At 41.9% G+C, this 19,489-nt stretch overlaps 1 protein-coding gene across 1 annotated transcript in view; it reads left to right on the forward strand.

Annotated features, from left to right (window-relative positions):
* AQR (aquarius intron-binding spliceosomal factor) overlaps positions 1-19,489 on the forward strand; it is a 79,027-nt gene that overhangs the window by 21,372 nt on the left and 38,166 nt on the right. Inside the window, exons 13-17 of the mRNA XM_075282958.1 lie at positions 1,342-1,445; positions 3,211-3,313; positions 8,699-8,819; positions 9,226-9,367; positions 13,910-14,088. Coding sequence (XP_075139059.1) covers positions 1,342-1,445; positions 3,211-3,313; positions 8,699-8,819; positions 9,226-9,367; positions 13,910-14,088 — 649 coding nt within the window. The remainder of the gene's footprint in view (positions 1-1,341; positions 1,446-3,210; positions 3,314-8,698; positions 8,820-9,225; positions 9,368-13,909; positions 14,089-19,489) is intronic.

Consider the following 19,489-nt stretch of genomic DNA (forward strand, 5'->3'; position numbering starts at 1 on the left):
CCCGCACCCCTCCCCCCGCCAGAAAGGTACCTAAAGGCCGGACGTATTTCGGCAATAGTCCGGTCTTTAGGTACCAGCACATGAGGCCGTAAATTTACGTACGGCGGTCCTCATGTGGTTAAAGGGGTTGTCTGGCAGCACTAAAAAACATTGCCTTTTATCATATAAAAGTAAAGCACTTGCTGATTAGTTTCCATTAGCAATAATGCCCTAGTCGCTTAGATGGAGGAGTAGTCATGTGATCCTGGAAGGTTACTACCTTTTCTGATACTTTGGGAAGTAGAGACAGAATATTGCAAGGTGTGGCTGTGAACAATGGTCATGATTTTTATGTCTTTGGAAAGACCCTTCAATACTGTTTCTGGCGATTGCAATATCAAGTATTGATTCTTAGCCTGAGCGTCCTTTTCCTGTGTAGCACTAGCGTAAACATAGCCCCCTCAACTAAGGCCTCACATAGCAAATCACAGATAAGATCCTAAGGGCTAGTTAACACGGGGGGTTGTGACCGCGTATTTTAGCCCTGATTTTGACGCAGGAAGCTGCGTCAGAATAGGACCAAAATGTGCCTGTCGCGACTTCCCGCTCCGGAGTAGGCCCAAATGAATGGGCCTTGTCTGGAGGGTGCTGCCGTGAGGTGGACGCCATGGCTGAATCAGCCTGATGAAAGGACAGCTCGCTTCTTTTTTCCATGAACGGGAACATACCGCTCACGGAAAAAAGGAAGCTAGCGATTTGCATAGACCTCTATTGTGAGGGGGCGGATTCTGAGGTGGATTCGTTGTCAAAATCTGCCCCCTCTTGCCCCGCTTGAATGACCCCTAAATGTGAGAATGCAATGTATTTATTTCCACTTTTTTTTTTTTTTTTTTTTGAGTTTTTGCTGCTTTAATTTCTGCTCCCCCCATTCAATGTATAGGAAAAATGCCTGTGATTCCACAGCTAAAATTAAAATGCTAAGTTTTTCAAAAACCCATGCATTTTTGAGTGCAGCTTTTCCGTAGGTCTTTTTTTCCACAATATGTGGATGAGATTAACTAGAATCTCCTTCACTTTGCTGGTGCTGTAAAATGCACCTTATTTTTACAGGCAGCACATTGCTGCCATCCATGTACTGTCCATTTCTCTTAGATTCAAAGACCTAGGAAAATATATAGGAAACGAAAAAAAACCCAATCCATTTTTCCCCGATGTTCAGCAGCAGGGTTGTGTGTTATCCATGATTAACACAGTCATAACACGTCTGCAAAACGCACATATTAATAAGCCCCTGTGGAGAATTCAAGCAAAAAAGTAATGTCGCCGCTCTGTGTCCTCATTGTCACACTTTTGTCCACACAGAGAGCGGCCTTTGCTCACTTCCCAGAACTCTACAACTTTGCTCTTTCCAATGTGGCAGCTGTGGATACCCGGGAATCTCTTGTGAAGTGTTTTGGATCACTTAGGTAAGTGAATAAAACATCCCTTTTTTTACCCTTGTCTTCCTGTATTTAGCACATACTTTATTTCAGACCCATTTACTGATATTTTGGGAATCTTGCATTCTCCCTTATGTCTGGATCTTCTGAAAGTGATGTGTGATTGAAAACCTCTACGTTTCTTCTATAGAATTCCATCCATAAAACTATTCTCATTTTTAGTTCTGCTCCTTCCACAGGTAAATGGGCCTAAGATTACATCCCATTGCTGCATTCAGCAGATATGTAGAAAGCACACTATTGGAAAGTTGCACTTAATAGATGCTACTGAACTCTTCCTGGAGAAGTGTCTATCACAGGTCACTTCTGTAAGATGTTCTTGTCCCTGTGTCAGACACTGATCGACTTTCACGTTCTTTGCCCCCAGTGAAGAGCTATCGGTGCCAGTACCGTAGCTCTTCATTGTTAGTCGGGCGCGTCTGACAGTCAGTCTATAGCGCTGTACTGTGAGAGGGGGCGTACGTTACCTCCCAGTGATGATGCTGAGTGGTGAGGGAACGACTCCCTCCCCTAATCCTGATAGTACTCGTCCATAGACTAGTACTGGGTGGACGTTCCTCACTGCTCAGTGTCATCACTGGGTGGTAAGCAGCGCCCCCTCTCACAGTACAGCGCTATAGATGCTACAGTGAGGAGGGGCGTTCCTGACTGACTTCTGACAGTGAAGAGCTACAGTACCAGTACCGATAGCTCTTCACCGGGGGCACAGAACAGGAAAGCCGATAGTGCGCTGAATTCAGCGCACTGTCAGCTTTCCAGCAGTATATAAAACTGCATGTGCCCGATCTGATGAAAGGTCCTCTTTAAAGAAGAGCTTCTGTAGATAATAACACACTTCTCAGATGCTGCAGATCTTTATGAAAAAGTAGGTTTAAAATCAGTTAAAAGAGGAAATTTATTAGATTTCATTTATTTGTGATGTATAAAAGTGGCTTTTTACTTCCCTTGCCATCTGGGAGGGAGCGGGACAAGCATTGATCCGGCAGATTTATTATAATCTGCTCCAGAGAACGGTGTAAATTGTAGGACAAATCTACGACTTTTAAACAGTAGGGATCTGTGGAGGTCATGGGTTACGAGTCCCCATCAGTTTAAGGGTAAGTCATCAATATTTTATAGTTCAGGAAAACCCCTTTTAACTTTATTTTGCAGGTCACCACAAACATAGTGATACCAAATTATGTATAGATGCTATGTGATATGTAGATACGCTTGTCTTTTGCAGGGCTTGCTGTACTTTTCATTGCTTCATACCACATTTCCAGATGTGGCAAAGCCAATTAAGTTAGTTTTCATGCCTATGTGGTTTGTTATAAGAGGCTTGAACATGTCATTGCTTGTATTATTGTATTTTTCCTCTTACGCTCTGTGTCTGAGTCCTTTACTAGTGCCCAGGCTGCCACGCCAGTCTCTCAGAGCCTGGTATCAGGAGACAAGGGAGTAAATCTTTTTTCCATTTCTCATGTATACATGAGCTGTATAACACAGCCAGGACCTGGTATCTATGGAATGAGTTTAGTCTACACTGCCTGCAGTCACGTGACATGCACGTGCGTCTCATGTCACTAAGGGGTTAAGTTTAGTGTTTTTCTTGTCATTTATTTTGTGTAGACATGTAAAGTTCACCAGTTACTTTTCGCTAAACTCTTTTGCTTTTCATGCTTACATCGTCTTTCTGTCTGTCTGTGCTCATGTGCTGAGCTCATATGTTTGTGCTTTTAATATTTTTCAGCCCCAACACCCTCCACCAGGTGGCCTCTTACCTCTGCTTATTGCCTGCCTTGGCTGAAGGAGAAGAGACTAAATATGACAAAGAAGTTCTCCTGGAGTTTCTGGTAGGTTCATAATACTTTATTTCTCTGGCCGTGTTACTGTTGGTTATACCATTTCCTTTAACATATTTCAAGGATTGTCCAAGACTACATATTGGGGTGAACATGGCCGACACTATTGCTTCTCAGTTCCCATTCACTTGAATCCTATTTACTAAGGATAGGCCAATAATATATTTTTACAACCCATTTAACACTTCAAATTCTACTGGACAGCCTGTGTTATTTACCCTGAGATTGATTTTGCACTGGATCAATTCAAGTATTTTGGCATTAGCATGTGGGTGTGTATAGATAGAGATAAATAGTTATAAATCTTATCTCATTAAAAGAAATAATAATTGGATAATATAGATAGATAGATGGATAGATAGATATTGATATATATATACAGTTTCAGTGCAGTTTCCCTGCTGAAGCCACAGCAAGAATTGCCAAAAAACTTTTTGGTGAAATTCCTGGTATTGCTTAAAGCAAGTGTACATTGTCTTCTGTAGTGTTTTGCAATGCATGTATGTATAAAGGGCTAGAGCCCCATAGGACAGTATATTGCAATCTACAGCATTCAAGAAGAGAACACAAGTCATGTAATGCCTCAAAACTGAGGGTTTTATTGCATTATAATAATAATACGTGACATTGTAATCCTAGTAGATTCTTGTCAATATTGTACGGATGGAAATAACACATAAGCAACATACCGTATATACTCGAGTATAAGCCGAGTTTTTCAGCTCAGTTTTAGGGCTGAAAAAGTCTGCCTCGGCTTATATTCGGGTCATTACGGTAATACCATAGTTACAGACCCAGCATACAGACATGGGGTTGGTGCCGGGCCGCAGCATCGCCACGCTCCTGGCAGAAGTACCGTAAGTACTTCTGTAGTTTGCGATGAACAGCATCGCCATGGCGATGCTGCAGGCCCGGCACCCGCCCCGGTGTCTGGATGCCGGGTCTGTGCTGCGTAGTCTGTAGCTATAATGGTGACCGCTCTGCTCCAGAGCGGTCGCCATTAGAATCGGCACCTCCACTGTAACTCTTACAGTGGTAATGGCGGAGTTACAGTGGAGATGCCGCCATGCCCCTGGAGAGAGCAGACGCAACCGCTCTCTCAAATGCGGCCCTGAAGCGCTGGGGTGATCACCGGCTGCCAGCAGGAGCGCGTACCTCGGCCGCCGGAGCTGAAGCAGAGATCCCCGGCAGGAGCATGTACATGAAGACCTCGGCATGCAAAAGAAAAGCCGTCCGTCAGCAGAAGCGCTGAGGGGAAATCCAGGCAGCCGAGTCTGCCAGGGATTCCCCTCAGCGCTTTTGCCAGTGGCCGGCCACAGTTCCCCTTCAGGTCCGGCGGCAGAGGTCTTCCTTCAGGTATGCGCTCCTGCCTGCGTCTGGGGATTCCCCTCAGCTCCTCTGTAAAGGCTCCCCAGCTGCAGTGCTTTTCTTTTGCAGGCTGCTCTATACAGCCTGTAAAAGAAATGACGATTTTTGCAATGTATTGCAATGCATTAGCATTGTAATGCATTGCATTAGTGATCAGACCCCCTGGGGTTCAAGATATATAATAAAGTATAAAAAATTCAAATCACCCCCCCTTCCCTAGAACACATATAGAACTAATACTGTGAAACATATACACATTAGGTAGCCCTGTGTCCGAAATCGCCCGTTCTACCAATCTATAAAAATATTTTTCCTGTACGGTAAACGCTGTAGCTGGAATACAAAGTTGTCTAACTGCCCCTTCCCTGAGACTGTTTTTTAAAGGATTTCACCGAGCAGACCACCAAGACTTCGATTTTAACTGTAGGTTCGTTTTACACGTGGGAGCTTCTTTCAGCGGCAGTAACAACATCCGACACCTTCCGAGGGTGAAGTAGACATAGGGAGACAGACCAATGGATGAAAAAGAACTGCGCTTGCTCCAAATCCGTTATTTCAACACGTTCTTTTATTAGGTTCCTAATACACGACGCAGTGGACTGCGTTTCGGGGCTTCCCCTTTATCAAGTGTATTACCAAAGTACACACTTATCCTATTGATAAAACCAGAACACAAAACAAAGACTCTCTATAAATTAATCTGCTAATAGTTAAGATGTCCAAAATGTACAGAAGGAATAAAATATAGACACCATATATAAATAAATACAGAAATAGAATTCCATAAATAGTTACTAATAAGAACCTCTAAACATCAATTCAAAATGTAAAAACATACATAGGAATAATATCAAGTATCCCAACAAACTTTTTAGCATGGCCTATTCCATAGGAATCTAACTACCATAGTAGTTTTAGTGCAGACTGACATAATAAAAATTTGTTTAGGCTAAAAGGCTTCTTGAGTTAAAAAAAACAAGAGGGACACATACTTCAATCAATTAAGGGCGAAAGTAAAAGATTGCTTCTTACCTTGCAGATAGATGAGTCACTGAATATGCTGCAAGAGTTAACAGTATGTAGCCAGAGGTGAAGATAGCGTGTATCCAAATTAGGGATGCTTTAAACTGGCAAAAAGCGCGCGTACGTATTGCACATGCGCACTAGCTTCTATGTAATAGCATGGATAGAGTATGTGGTTCATTTGCCCATAGTTTCTAAAATTTAAGGCAGAAAAGAAGGGTGCTAAATATGTAAAATAAAACTACAGATAGTGTAGTCACACGGGTATTATCCCCTGTCGCCCGCGAACATCGCGTGTTGCGCATGCGTGGGAAGTATTACAGCGCAAGTCACGATGTATTCGGGGATCTCCGTAATTCACGGAGGCCCCCGAATGGCATGCGCGGTTAGTATGGATGGATTTATAATTGCCTCGGCTGTCTCTGCTGGTTTACGGGGATTCCCGAGGACACGCGCATGCGTAGAAAAAACTATTCTTAGCTTATGAAAAGCTATCCGCGATCCGAATGGATTTGGATTGGTCATGATATGTATCACATTTCGTTACTTTTCTATTACAATTCATTCATAATGGCTTTTTTTTTTTTTTTTTTTTGGGAAAGGGTACAATACATATATTTTTGATGCTATAATACATTAGTTAACAGTGTCTTCTAAATGAATGGCCAACAACTAAAACTGCAATAAATATGCAGATAGATATTCAAAATAAATGCTAAAAACGACCATATCAATTTAATAATACAAATATCGAGTGTATATATTAAAACCAAAGAAATGTGAATATGATAATGAAAATCTTAAAATATTTTCTGTTTCCTGTGATGGATCCCGTTAAACAACCTTTATTTTGGGTAAAATAGCTTAATGAGATAGGTTAATAAGATATATCTTCCAGGGCTTCATTTAGGCCATCTGGATATTAATTTTGTAGATCCAGAACATTTCTTTCTTTTTTAGTGCCTCATATCTATTGGCTACATTGTTAGGGATCTGTTTTTTTTCCCCCCACTTGGAATTCAGCCAGGCTGAATATAGGGTATCTGCAGTGCTCCTGTTCCGTCGTGAAGGGGTTATAGGAGCACTGCAGACACCCTATATTCAGCCAGGCTGAATTCCAAGTGGGGGAAAAAAACCCAGTCCTCAAGCTCAGGGAAGGGGCAGACAGACAACCAAAACACCCCCTCCCCTTCCCCAGCACCCAGTATCTACTGCACCCAAAAACTCCGACCATTTTAATTTTTGAAATTTTCCAGTAGCTGCTGCATTTCCCCCCCTCGGCTTATACTCGAGTCAATAAGTTTTCCCAGTTTTTTGTGGTAAAATTAGGGGGGTCGGCTGATATTCGGGTCGGCTTATACTCGAGTATATACGGTAAGAGTATAGACAATATGAACTAAGTCAGTTAATAGTACTTAACACTAATATTTATAACCAGAAAGTCAAGATATAGAAACAGTAGAGAAGATGGCCGCTTAGCTAAGCAGTGTATTGCCATATAATGTCACCATGTGGTTATATAGACACAGAAGAGGAGCAATGTAAGTAAGAGGGTGTAGAGGAGGGGTCTGGGAGCACCAGGATGTTAACATGGAAGTAAAATAAAATGATGAAGGGTATTTCAACTGTTCAGGATTTTTGCCATGAGTTAGAATTGCGCACGTTATGATCCTGTGCAACTGTTTTAATATCAAACCATCATGTGGATTGTCATTGATGCCAAGCTTTCCGGTCCAAACCTGAGTGCCGTGCTGGAACTGCTGTTCAGCTCAATTCCCTTGTGCTGTGCGACTCCAGAAACACTGCCTAGTCAGGAGCAGATCTTTGTGTTAGGAGCCATGCTAGCGTGTCCTAACAATATGGCATAATTGTTTATGTGGGACTTTTCTTTTCTCTTGCAAATTTATTGCAATCTTTGGTGCAGTTTCCAGATTGGCCACCAGATGTCAGTCCAACCCACATTTACATGTCACAAAGAGCTTTTTAGCTTTACTGACTAATCGTAGGAGAAACAATGGTGACAAAATAACTATGTATTGACCACATACTGCCACCTACTGTACAAATTTTACCTGTACGCAATGAAAAGTAGCCAGAACTGTAAATCTGTGTATGTAGTGTTTCATGTCCCCACACCCAAGTCTTGTTTACCAATGCATTTATTCATGCTTCTTTCTGCAACAGGGTCATACGGTGTTGTACAATGTTGGCTTTCTTGTGGTTATCGCAAAATTCCAATTAATGTCCATCCACCTATTTGCAGCTATTGTGACCCGCATGCGAACATGTGACTCCTACCCATAGAGATATACACTCCAAGATGCACCAGAGTTCTCCACTGTGGTTTTAATACATTATATGGCAATACACACTCTGGCCAGGTTGACAACATTTTTTTTTTTTTTTGTGGAATCCAAACTGAAAATGCCACAGTATACACTACAATACATGTGAATTTTCAGCTATAATTGACGTGCTGCGAGTTCAGAATCTGCTTCGCAAGACACTTTGCACTGTTGGTTTTAGGCCGTGTATGGATAAGGTGTGTTTACATCTCTTCCCCTAGACTGGCACTATACATCATAGTTGCCATTGACCCGCTGTAAGTTTCCCGTGTGTCCCTGCAGAATGAATGACCTATCATTAGGCTAGGTCATCAGAGTCAGATTGATAGGGTCATACTCCAGAGCAGATAACTATACATGCAGAGCACCATATGTTGAGTAGTGGCCACGAATCGTACTGCAGCTTTTTTTTCTTCCATTTTGGAGCTCCGTGACCCCTTCAATCATGTGTGTAAGGGAGGGGCTTCTAATCTGATATTGCTGACCTATCCTGTCGATGTTAAAACCCATTGATGACCTAGTAGAAGAAAAAGAAAATCCTATATATTTAAACAACTTTCATAACCAGTCTTTCCTGCTATTGCTCTGCAGCCATATTGCTATGTGCTACATGGACATGTTTTGTCTTCCCTCCCTGCAGGTATCCCGTCATGAGCGGCGTATCTCCCAAATCCAGCAGCTGAACCAGATGCCCTTGTATCCCACAGAGAAGATCATATGGGATGAGAACATTGTGCCCACAGAGTACTATTCTGGGGAAGGTGAGGCTGTAAACTGATCCTCAAGCCTCGTTCTGATCGCCCTAATAAGCTCTAATATCGTGAAACCCACCAATATAACTCGCGCTTTGAAATGTAATCTTGTTTTACCCGCGCTGCCTGGAAAAGCTTACATGAATGTGACTTTTAGCGCTAACAGTACTTAACACTTTAACACTTCCCTCACCAGACTCATGTATTACATGTAGGCGCTGAGTGTGGACTGACACTCCAGGCGTCAACATCACATGTTATAGGTCTGAAACATCATTTCAGTCAGTGATGTCTATTAGACAAGGGCTTATCATATAATTCCCCAATATAAACCATTGCTTGTAACCCTCAACACTTGACGTCCATTGATTCCAATTTTTTCCCTTTTGATTTTGAACTCTGGCTTTCTGTTCAGGGTGTCTGGCATTGCCGAAGTTGAATCTACAGTTTCTTACTTTACATGACTACCTTCTTCGCAATTTCAATCTTTTCCGCTTGGAGTCTACATATGAGATTCGACAGGACATTGAAGACATTGTGTGCCGACTGAAGCCCTGGTAAGCAACAGATTGGATGTTCTTTCCATACAGGGATCACAATGTACGTTTTTTTTTCTTCCTATCAGTATGTCTTTGTAGAATGGGAGGAGCTGCCTAACAAGGGCACAGATTTGAAGATATGTTTGTGAATGATCCAAACCATTTTAATATCGGTGACCTATCCTAATATTGATGACATGTCCTGATCAAATGAATAGGCTTGAGCTGTGATACCATGCACAGCCACTATACAATGAACTGAGCTGTGCTTGGAATGCATTGAAGAGGCAGAAGTGCTCACCCAAATTCAGCTGATCAGTGGGGGTGAGGATAGGTCATTGATATCTCATATCATATTACTTCCAACTCATGGAAATCTGCGTCATTGGTCAAAACGCTTAAAGGGGTTCTCTGGCCAAATTTTTTTTAAAAGGTCAGTTAGTGCCGTTAATGGGTTCAAAGTACACCCATATACCTTTATACTTTTTGAGTGATTTCTGGTTTTCTATGGGAGCTCCTGGCATCTTCTGCATTTGTTTATGTGATGTTAGTTTCCTGCTATGTAGTTTCCGGTTGTACCCTCCACACCACCTCCCTGTCACTGCTCTCCCCTCCTCTCTCACTCCCTGTCTCCCTAGCTAAGCTATCCCACCCACTCCTAGCCCTTCACAAGTAACTAACTAACTAAGCCCACCTCCACACTGCATCTTACTTACTTAGCTTCCAATCTGGGAGACAGCTTCTCTTTTCTTCTTCAATGTGCGGCGGCTGGAGTGGTTGCGCTCAAACTGGAAGTATCTGTGAGGTCTGTGCAGTAGAGATGGAGCGCCTTGTCTACTGTGCGTGTCTTGCAGACACTGCATCTCCAGCCTCCATCAAGTGCTTTAAGACGGGAGGAGCCATTCCTGGACAGGAAGGCTGCTAACTATTGTTTAGGGGGGGAGGTGGGGGAGTACGGTACTGGTGACGTTCCATTTCGGAGTTGTCAAAACGAAATATCACTGGATTATCAGAAAGTGCCCCTGGGGTGACTGCCCCAAGGATATGAGTACTACAGATTTGTTATAATGATGTCATGTTGTGGAAGATCATGTCCCTGACAAATATGCTGCCTTGATCACAAAACGTACAAGTATTTTAGGGTTTGAGATAATATTTTCTGCTATAGATTTGTGGAAACTTTTTTTTTTTTTTTTTTTAGAGAAAATCCGGTGGTTGCCACCCACTAGGAGATCAGACATAGCTTACATATAACCTTCCAGAGGCCATATCTTTTGAACGGTAGGATGGATTTAGGACGGATAAAACGCCAATAAATGGCAAATTGTTCAGGGACACATTAAGAATAAAATGATGTATGGCATTTAGCATTTTGGGCTTAGTGACAGGTCCTCTCTAAAGATGTGTGGGGGTCTGACACTAGGGATACCTGTGGATCAGCTGGTCGCAGCGCAGCTTGCCCTTCACAGGCCGTGTGACATCATATTCAGCGATCACCACTCATTCAAGCAAATAGGCTGAGCTGCAATACCAAGCTCAGACACTGTGCTTCACAATTACCATAGAGGGCGCCGCAGTCACACAAAATCAGACAGCTGATCAATCTGGGTGTTGTACACCTGCTGATCACCTATCCTACAGACACTTCTTCAATTACTAAGTTTCCCAAAACCCTTTTGATGATGGAAAGTTCTTAAAGGGGTCTTACACCATGTCGGATAAGTGCAGGTAAACTAGAGAGAGCTGCACACATGGCAAAGACATCTTCGCATTCAATTTCCCCCCTGGATATAGAGCAGGGGTATGCATGCTGGGAGTTGTGGTTTTGCAACAGCTGGAGTGCCGAAAGATTCCCTACCCCTGATATAGAGACTGTGACCATTTACCAGCAAGTGGTAGTTTCCCCCCTATGACACTAACCTATCAGACATATATGTCATATCTATAGAATACATTTTCTATGGGGAAATACCTGCAACCTTTATAAGAATGACTGCCCCAGGTAGTTTCATCTATTTTACAGGTAACTCCAGCTGAGATGTGAAAAACCTAGGCTAGTCTTTATCCTGATCCACACCCCATGTAACTCCTCTTTATTCTAGTTCACTGATATCAGAAAGGAATTTCACCATTATGTACTTGTGGGTTCTGATTCCTCCAAGATGAATTATCCTTTAAGGAGAGGATGATGGATAGTTATGGCTTTGCAGAGATTGGGAAGCATTATATGCTTAGAACTACCAAATGCTGCTTTGCCAGGTTAGCCAGTTATACACAATCCCTGGTGGGCATAGGCTTCTGTGGATTGTAGGTTTTCAGAGGGCCATATGAGGTCACCGCCCATTTCATCTTGTCCTTTTGTAATTTTAGTAATTTCAGAGAATTTCACTTTTCATGCCAGTTAGAATAGCCTGTGATAGTAATGGGTTCTGGCCTCTGGAATCCATCCGCCTCCTGATCTTGAGCATTAAATGGTTAAAATTGCATATTCTTGTTCACTCCCCGGCACACAGAGTCGTACTAATCCCCTCGGTGGCCCTGGCTAATGTGGAGGAACGACTCCTGGAACCTGAGCCATGGCTGCTGTGTCATATTACACGGCTATTTCAGGGTGCTGAGCTTGCTTGTCTTTTGATCTGTTCCTTTCACAGCTCAGATCTGCTATTCTAAGCAAGTAGGCATACTTGTCCACCTCCAGACCTGACATTACTCCAACCCTGTGATATTCAATGGATACATACCGAAACATTGCCATCTCCTGTTTTATTAATAACCAGAGTTCTGAGAAAGTGGGACAAGACATATTCTGTTTTATTTAGAATAATTTTTGTTTGTGTGTACATATATATATAATTATTATTATTTATATATGAATGTAATTAATATTTAGGCCGTAAATATTTTTCTGATTGCACAGTGTTTGTATATACAGTCCTATGAAAAAGTTTGGGCACCCCTATTAATCTTAATCATTTTTAGTTCTAAATATTTTGGTGTTTGCAGCAGCCATTTCAGTTTGATATATCTAATAACTGATGGACACAGTAATATTTCAGGATTGAAATGAGGTTTATTGTACTAACAGAAAATGCGCAATATGCATTAAACCAAAATTTGACCGGTGCAAAAATATGGGCACCTCAACAGAAAAGTGACATTAATATTTAGTAGATCCTCCTTTTGCAGAGATAACAGCCTCTAGTCGCTTCCTGTAGCTTTTCATCAGTTCCTGGATCCTGGATGAAGGTATTTTGGACCATTTCTTTCTACAAAACAATTCAAGTTCAGTTAAGTTTGATGGTCGCCGAACATGGACAGCCCGCTCTCAAATGATCTGAAAACAAAGATTGTTCAACATAGTTGTTCAGGGGAAGGATACAAAACGTTGTCTCAGAGATTTAACCTGTCAGTTTCCACTGTGAGGAACATAGTAAGGAAATGGAAGACCACAGGGACAGTTCTTGTTAAGCCCAGAAGTGGCAGGCCAAGAAAAATATCAGAAAGGCAGAGAAGAAGAATGGTGAGAACAGTCAAGGACAATCCACAGACCACCTCCAAAGAGCTGCAGCATCATCTTGCTGCAGATGGTGTCACTGTGCATCGGTCAACTATACAGCGCACTTTGCACAAATAGAAGCTGTATGGGAGAGTGATGAGAAAGAAGCCGTTTCTGCACGTACGCCACAAATAGAGTTGCCTGAGGTATGAAAAAGCACATTTGGACAAGGCAGCTTCATTTTGGAAACAAAAATTGAGTTGTTTGGTTATAAAAAAAAGGCGTTATGCATGGCGTCCAAAAAGAAACAGCATTCCAAGAAAAACACATGCTACCCACTGTAAAATTTTGTGGAGGTTCCATCATGCTTTGGGGCTGTGTGGCCAATGCCGGCATCGGGAATCTTGTTAAAGTTGAGAGTCGCATGGATTCCACTCAGTATCAGCAGATTCTTGAGAATAATGTTCAAGAATCAGTGACAAAGTTGAAGTTACGCCGGGGATGGATATTTCAGCAAGACAATGATCCAAAACACCGCTCCAAATCCTCAGGCATTCATGCAGAGGAACAATTACAATGTTCTGGAATGGCCATCCCAGTCCCCAGACCTGAATATCATTGAACATCTGTGGGATGATTTGAAGCGGGCTGTCCATGCTCGGCGACCATCTAACTTAACTGAACTTGAATTGTTTGTCCAAAATACCTTTATCCAGGATCCAGGAACTGATTAAAAGCTACAGGAAGCGACTAGAGGCTGTTATCTTTGCAAAAGGAGGATGTACTAAATATTAATGTCACTTTTCTGTTGAGGTGCCCGTACTTTTGCACCGGTCAAATTTTGGTTTAATGCATATTGCGCATTTTCTGTTAGTACAATAAACCTCATTTCAATCCTGAAATATTACTGTGTCCATCAGTTATTAAATATATCAAACTGAAATGTCTGCTGCAAACACCAAAATATTTAGAACTAAAAATGATTAAGATTAATAGGGGTGCCCAAACTTTTTCATAGGACTGTATGTGTATATATGAATAATTGTTCATGCCTTTCCATACAGGCAATCTGAATATGGTGGTACGGTTTTTGGTGGATGGGCTCGTATGGCTCAGCCAATTGTTGCTTTCTCAGTGGTGGAAGTGGCCAAGCCAAACATTGGAGAAAATTGGCCGACTCGAGTACGAGCAGACGTCACAATCAACTTGAATGTCAGAGACCAGATAAAAGATGAGTGGGAAGGTATGGATAATGTAGGAATAACATGAACTTTTTCACACGTACTTAACCTTTCAACAAATATGCATAAATCAAGATTACAGTATGTGTACATGAGGATGTATATCCTGCCATTATATGCCTTATAGTGTTCAGTCTTTAGCAGTTAACCCTTAAGTACTATCATAGTGTCTATCATACACCACTATAATATACACATCATTATGATAGACACCATGATGGTACTTAAGGGTCAGTTCACACGTGAACAAAGGGGTGGATTTTGACAGCGGATTTCAAAAGACTTCAAAATCCGCCCCTTTACAATGGTGGTCTTTGCAGACCGCCGGGCTTCTTTTTTCCGCTAGCGGCGGGCTACTGCTAGCGGAGAAAAGAAGCGACGTGTCCTATCTTCAGGCGGAAGCCGCAGCGCGCTGGGCCGCAGCTTCCGCCTAGTGGCAGCACCCTCCTGTGCCGCGTCTCTCTCTCAAAACCCGGGCAGACCCCCGAACATGTGAACTAGCCCTTGAGGTTAAGCAATTTCTGAGCTTAGATGGGAACTACATGTCCTGCACTGTATACAAAAATCACAGAAATATATGCTATATAACGCTAAATTCATTCTATGGGAAATGTATTGGAATTTGAGGAAGACACCCGCCTCATATTCCTCTTTATTTTCCTTCCCGCTCCAAAATGCACAAGCAGAGCATCAGCTTTCTGCTACTGACTAGGCCCAGATGTATGAGCCCTAATCACAACCCACACCCCAGCAGTATGCTTATTTTTTTTTTCACTGTCCTACTTCAATTTCTGTCTTCCATTGAAAAAAATGTTTGGGAGGATCAGGGAGGAATCTGCCATTAATGATAGACACAAGTCCACTTGAAAATCGGTGGCAGATTCCACCAGGTGAATGGGTCCTAACTCTTGTTTACTCAGAAGCTCCTATTTAGCTCCAGTATCACACTAAGGCTGTATTCAGATCACATTTTTTTTTACGTCTGTTTACATAGACATCACCAGATCCGTGGGTTTGGTTTTTTTTTTTGTATTTTTTTTAAAACATTGATGTCTATGTAAACAGACCTGGTTTGCATCCATTTTCTGCATCTTTTTTTTTTTTTTTTTTTCATCAGTTAAACACATGTAAATAACGTGAATTGAATAAAGCCTGAAACTGTCTGTCTTTTATTTCCGGCACTTCCTGTTCACGCCTTCTCTTTCCATAGACTTCTATCGACATGTGTAATAGTCAAATGACCTGTAGTCTATCTCGAGGCAGACAGAGCAGGGGAAACCGTCTGATAAAAGCAAAAAGAAGCATTTCTCTTCTGTAAGATGAGATATATTACGCTAGGTTCACACTAGCATTCGGGTCTCCGTCCTTCAGGTCCACATGGAAACACAAAAGACTTGAGACCCTGTCCACTATAAAAGCAGTTACCTGCGGAAACCCACAGAGCCCATAAACTATCATTTTCTGCACGTTTTATACTGAAACCAGCAGAGAGAAAAGTCCTTTCCTCTCCGACGATTTTAGACGGTGTCTGCTTTGGAGACTCTAATGCTTGTGTGAATGCAGCTAAGGCCCCACGTTGCGGAAACACAGTTTTGATTTGGTTACAGATTTTGCTGCGGTTTCATGATCCAAAGCTAAGAATGGCTACAAAAGGAATGGGAAATATATAGAAGCTTCTTATACTTCTATCTTCTGCTCAATCCCCTCCTTGCTTTGGCTCAATAAACACAGCAAAATCTGCAACAAAAAAGCTTCATTTCCGCAAGGTGAGGCCTCAGCCTAAAGGTATGTTCACACTGAGATTTTTTGTAGGCAGATTTTGACGCGGAATCCGCCTCAAAATCCGCCTGCAAAAATGCCTCCAATTCACTTCAAGGGGAAAAAGAAGTGACATGCCTTATCTTGCCACAGATTCATGGCGCGTCCATGGCGCGAGACTCACCTCCCGATTAGACCATTCATTCGCGGCTAATCAGGAGCGGGATGTCGCGACTAGATGCCTGTGCCCTACATCGGCATCCCGCCGTGGAGAGTTCATGGGTGGAAAACGTTTCCATGGTTTGAACATACCCTAATAAAGTTTTTTTGTTTTTTTTTTGTTTTTAGAATTGTCTATTATTTGTTTGCACATAGTTTTTGACCCTTTAAGTTTCTCGTATAAGCTTCATCAACATCTCTTGTGATTGAGTTCTAGTCAATGTTTTATTATGATACATTATTATGGGATGATTCAGGAAAATAAGATCTTCGGTGGTTTACTGAGCTCTTTTTGGGAAATGTAATGTAGAAGCGAATGAACCTAAGGATATAGTCACACCCTGCAGAATTTGTTGCAAAAAATGTAGCTTGTGCAAATTTCTGTGTTTATTGCTAAAACTACTCCATTAACATGAACTGTTTTATTTCGGAAATTTCTGCCTCAAATCAGCTGTATGTGAATAGACCTTCAAGAGCAAATAGACATGTCCCAAATTGGTATAAATAAAAGGTACATCTGGCCCTGCAAAAAGCACACCCTATGCATCCATGTAGATGTAGATATAAAAGAGATAAGGGTGTCAGAATATGGTAACTTTGGAAAGTTTTGGATTTGTAACACATAAGTACAACTATATGATGTCCTGTAGAATACAGGTGACGTTATTCTGGCTGTACAGTGAACGCTGTAAACAAAGCATGGAAGAAAGTCGCACAAATACAGTTCTCTCCAATTCCATAAGATAAGACAAGATAATCCTTTAATAGTCCCACAATGGGGAAATGGCGTCATAACTGGGTGTTAAGGAGCACCCCCGGAAGGTACTGTTCTATAGAGCTGTACTGTGAAAGAGGACGTCTTTAAGATAAGACTTTCTCCAATCATATTGACTGTTAGTAGATAAGAAGTCACAGGACTGGACAATCTGCTTTGTAAGTAATGAATATTCATGAGCAGGTATTTAGTTTACCATGCATACATTTTGTAGATCCGGTGTGATTTTTACCTTTTTATTCCTATCTGTTTCTCTTCTGTCTCGTCCTATTGGTAGTTCCATACTTTGGCCCTCAGACTATCCACTAGATGGTGGACGAGGGCAGTATAGGAGTTTTCCATACCTTCTGTACATTGGTTTCTCACTTCTCCAGGCTCCAGTGTTGTACTAGTTGTAACAAGAGACTTAGAGAGATTCCCATCTGGTACATTTATGGCATAGCCACTGTATATGTCGTAAATTCTGATCCATGGGGGGCGCACAAGGATGCTACAACCCCCATCTGGCAGCCACAGTGAACATAGAAAGGACTGTGCTTGTGAATAGGGACTTCGGCTATTCTTGAAAGTCCTCTGGATGTGAATGGAGAGGTTGTGCATACGTGGCCCTCTCTCGACTCACTGTGGCTGTGAGATGGGTCAGATGACCTTGTTTTCTGGAATTGTCACTATGACACTGAAAGTTCAGCTTCCTAATTTCTCCTTGCACTCTTATATATGACAATGGGTACAGAGGACTGTGCAGCTGTAACTGTATGTACTCTGTATATGTTTGGGTGTTCTCTGATGATTTCTAATGGGAAAACTTGGGATGTCTAAATAAAAGATTAGAAGATCCCCCTAGAGGTATAGTGAGAAATGGAGGGTATATTAGGGGAGTCGTAATGAGCAAATGTGGAATCAAGCTGGCAGATAACTCATAATACACGGAAGAGTCTCTAACTTATTATATACTGGTAGCTTACCATATATTGTATTACATAAACAAAGGCACAATTTAGCTTCTTTCAGTCATTGGTCAATGAGAGTACGCCGTGCACTAAGACAGACCAGAAAGCTGTGTATTGCCTCTATTATTTTCAGTGATGTGGATTCACTCACAATGCTGTGCTCTGCTCACATCTGGCTTGGGATTTTGCGCTTTTTATCCCTGCACCTATCACCAGTTTGTCACTCTCCACCATTTTTTGATGTTTACTCCTCATATCCCTGAGATTCCATCTTGGCTTTTATATCTCTTTCTCTTGGGTGTGATTCATCAGTACAGCATGACATGGGCATCTAGAGACTTACCATATTCTATTAAAGGGGTATTCCCAACTCCCCTGTTCACCAACCTGCAGGCTGTCTGCTCTGTTCACTTCCTGGTTTTCTCAGTAAATTGGTGGGCGGGGTTTCACTTGCTCTGCTAGCTCTCTTCATAGCAGTACATGTTTGCAGCCATTAATGAGGAATGGTTGTAAATAAATTAGCACAGTATCACTGGAAGATGCACAACATGAAGCTGATGTTACATAGTTACATAGTAGATGAGGTTGAATAAAGACATCAGTCCATGAAGTCCAACCTATAAACCTACAATCCCTATAGAGTTTATCCAGGGGAAGGCAAAAAACCCCATGAGGCTTATGCCAATTGCCGCAATTCAGGGAAAAAAATCCTTCCCGACTCCTATCTGGCAGTCAGTATAAAAACCCTGGATCAATGTGCCCTTAAAATCTAGAGACCATAACCCATTATATTTTTCTCTTCAAGAAAGACCTCCAGGCCCTCTTTGAACTTATTCAGTGAATCCACCATCACCACTTCCCGGGGCAGATACTTCCAGAGCCTCGCTGTTCTTACTGTGAAGAATCCCCTTCTATGTTTCTGGTGAAACCTTCTCTCCTCCAGACGTAGTGGATGTCCTCTTGTCACTGTCACTGGCCTAGGAGTAAAAATGTCCTTAGAAAGTTCTTTGTATTGTCCCTTCATGTATTTGTACATTATTAGATCTCCCCGTAGACGTCTTTTCTCTAAACTGAATAACCCCAAGTTTGTTAATCTATTGTTGTACTCCAGTCCACCCATTCCCCTAATCATTTTGGTTGCCCGTCTTTGCACTTTTTCAAGTTCACTTATGTCTTTCTTGAATATCGGGGCCCAAATTTGCGCACAATATTCTAAGTGTGGCCACACCAGTGATTTGTATAGAGGCATAACTATGTCCTTGTCATGAGAATCTAGACCTCTTTTGATGCATCCCATAATTTTATGTTCCTTGGCAGCAGCTGCCTGACAATGGTCACTAAAGGTAAGCTTGCTGTCCACCAAAATCCCCAAGATTCTATGTTACTGTCAGTCTTAGCCAGTAATTTACTATTAAGTACATAGTCATACATTTTATTACGTTGCCCAAAGTGCATTACTTTACATTTGTCAACATTAAACTTCATTTGCCAAGTCTTCGCCCATGCTTCCAGCTTCCTTAGATCCCCTTGTAATATTCTACTATCCTCCTCATTATTGATTACCTTACAAAGTTTAGTATCATCTGCAAATAACCCTGCTTTGTAACCCCTCTACCAAGTCATTAATAAAGATATTAAACAAATGAGGACCTAATACTGACCCTTGTGGCAGAGCTGGATTTGATAGGTGATGAGAATCCC

Source organism: Leptodactylus fuscus, chromosome 7, assembly GCF_031893055.1.
Source record: "Leptodactylus fuscus isolate aLepFus1 chromosome 7, aLepFus1.hap2, whole genome shotgun sequence".
Lineage (NCBI taxonomy): Eukaryota > Metazoa > Chordata > Amphibia > Anura > Leptodactylidae > Leptodactylus > Leptodactylus fuscus.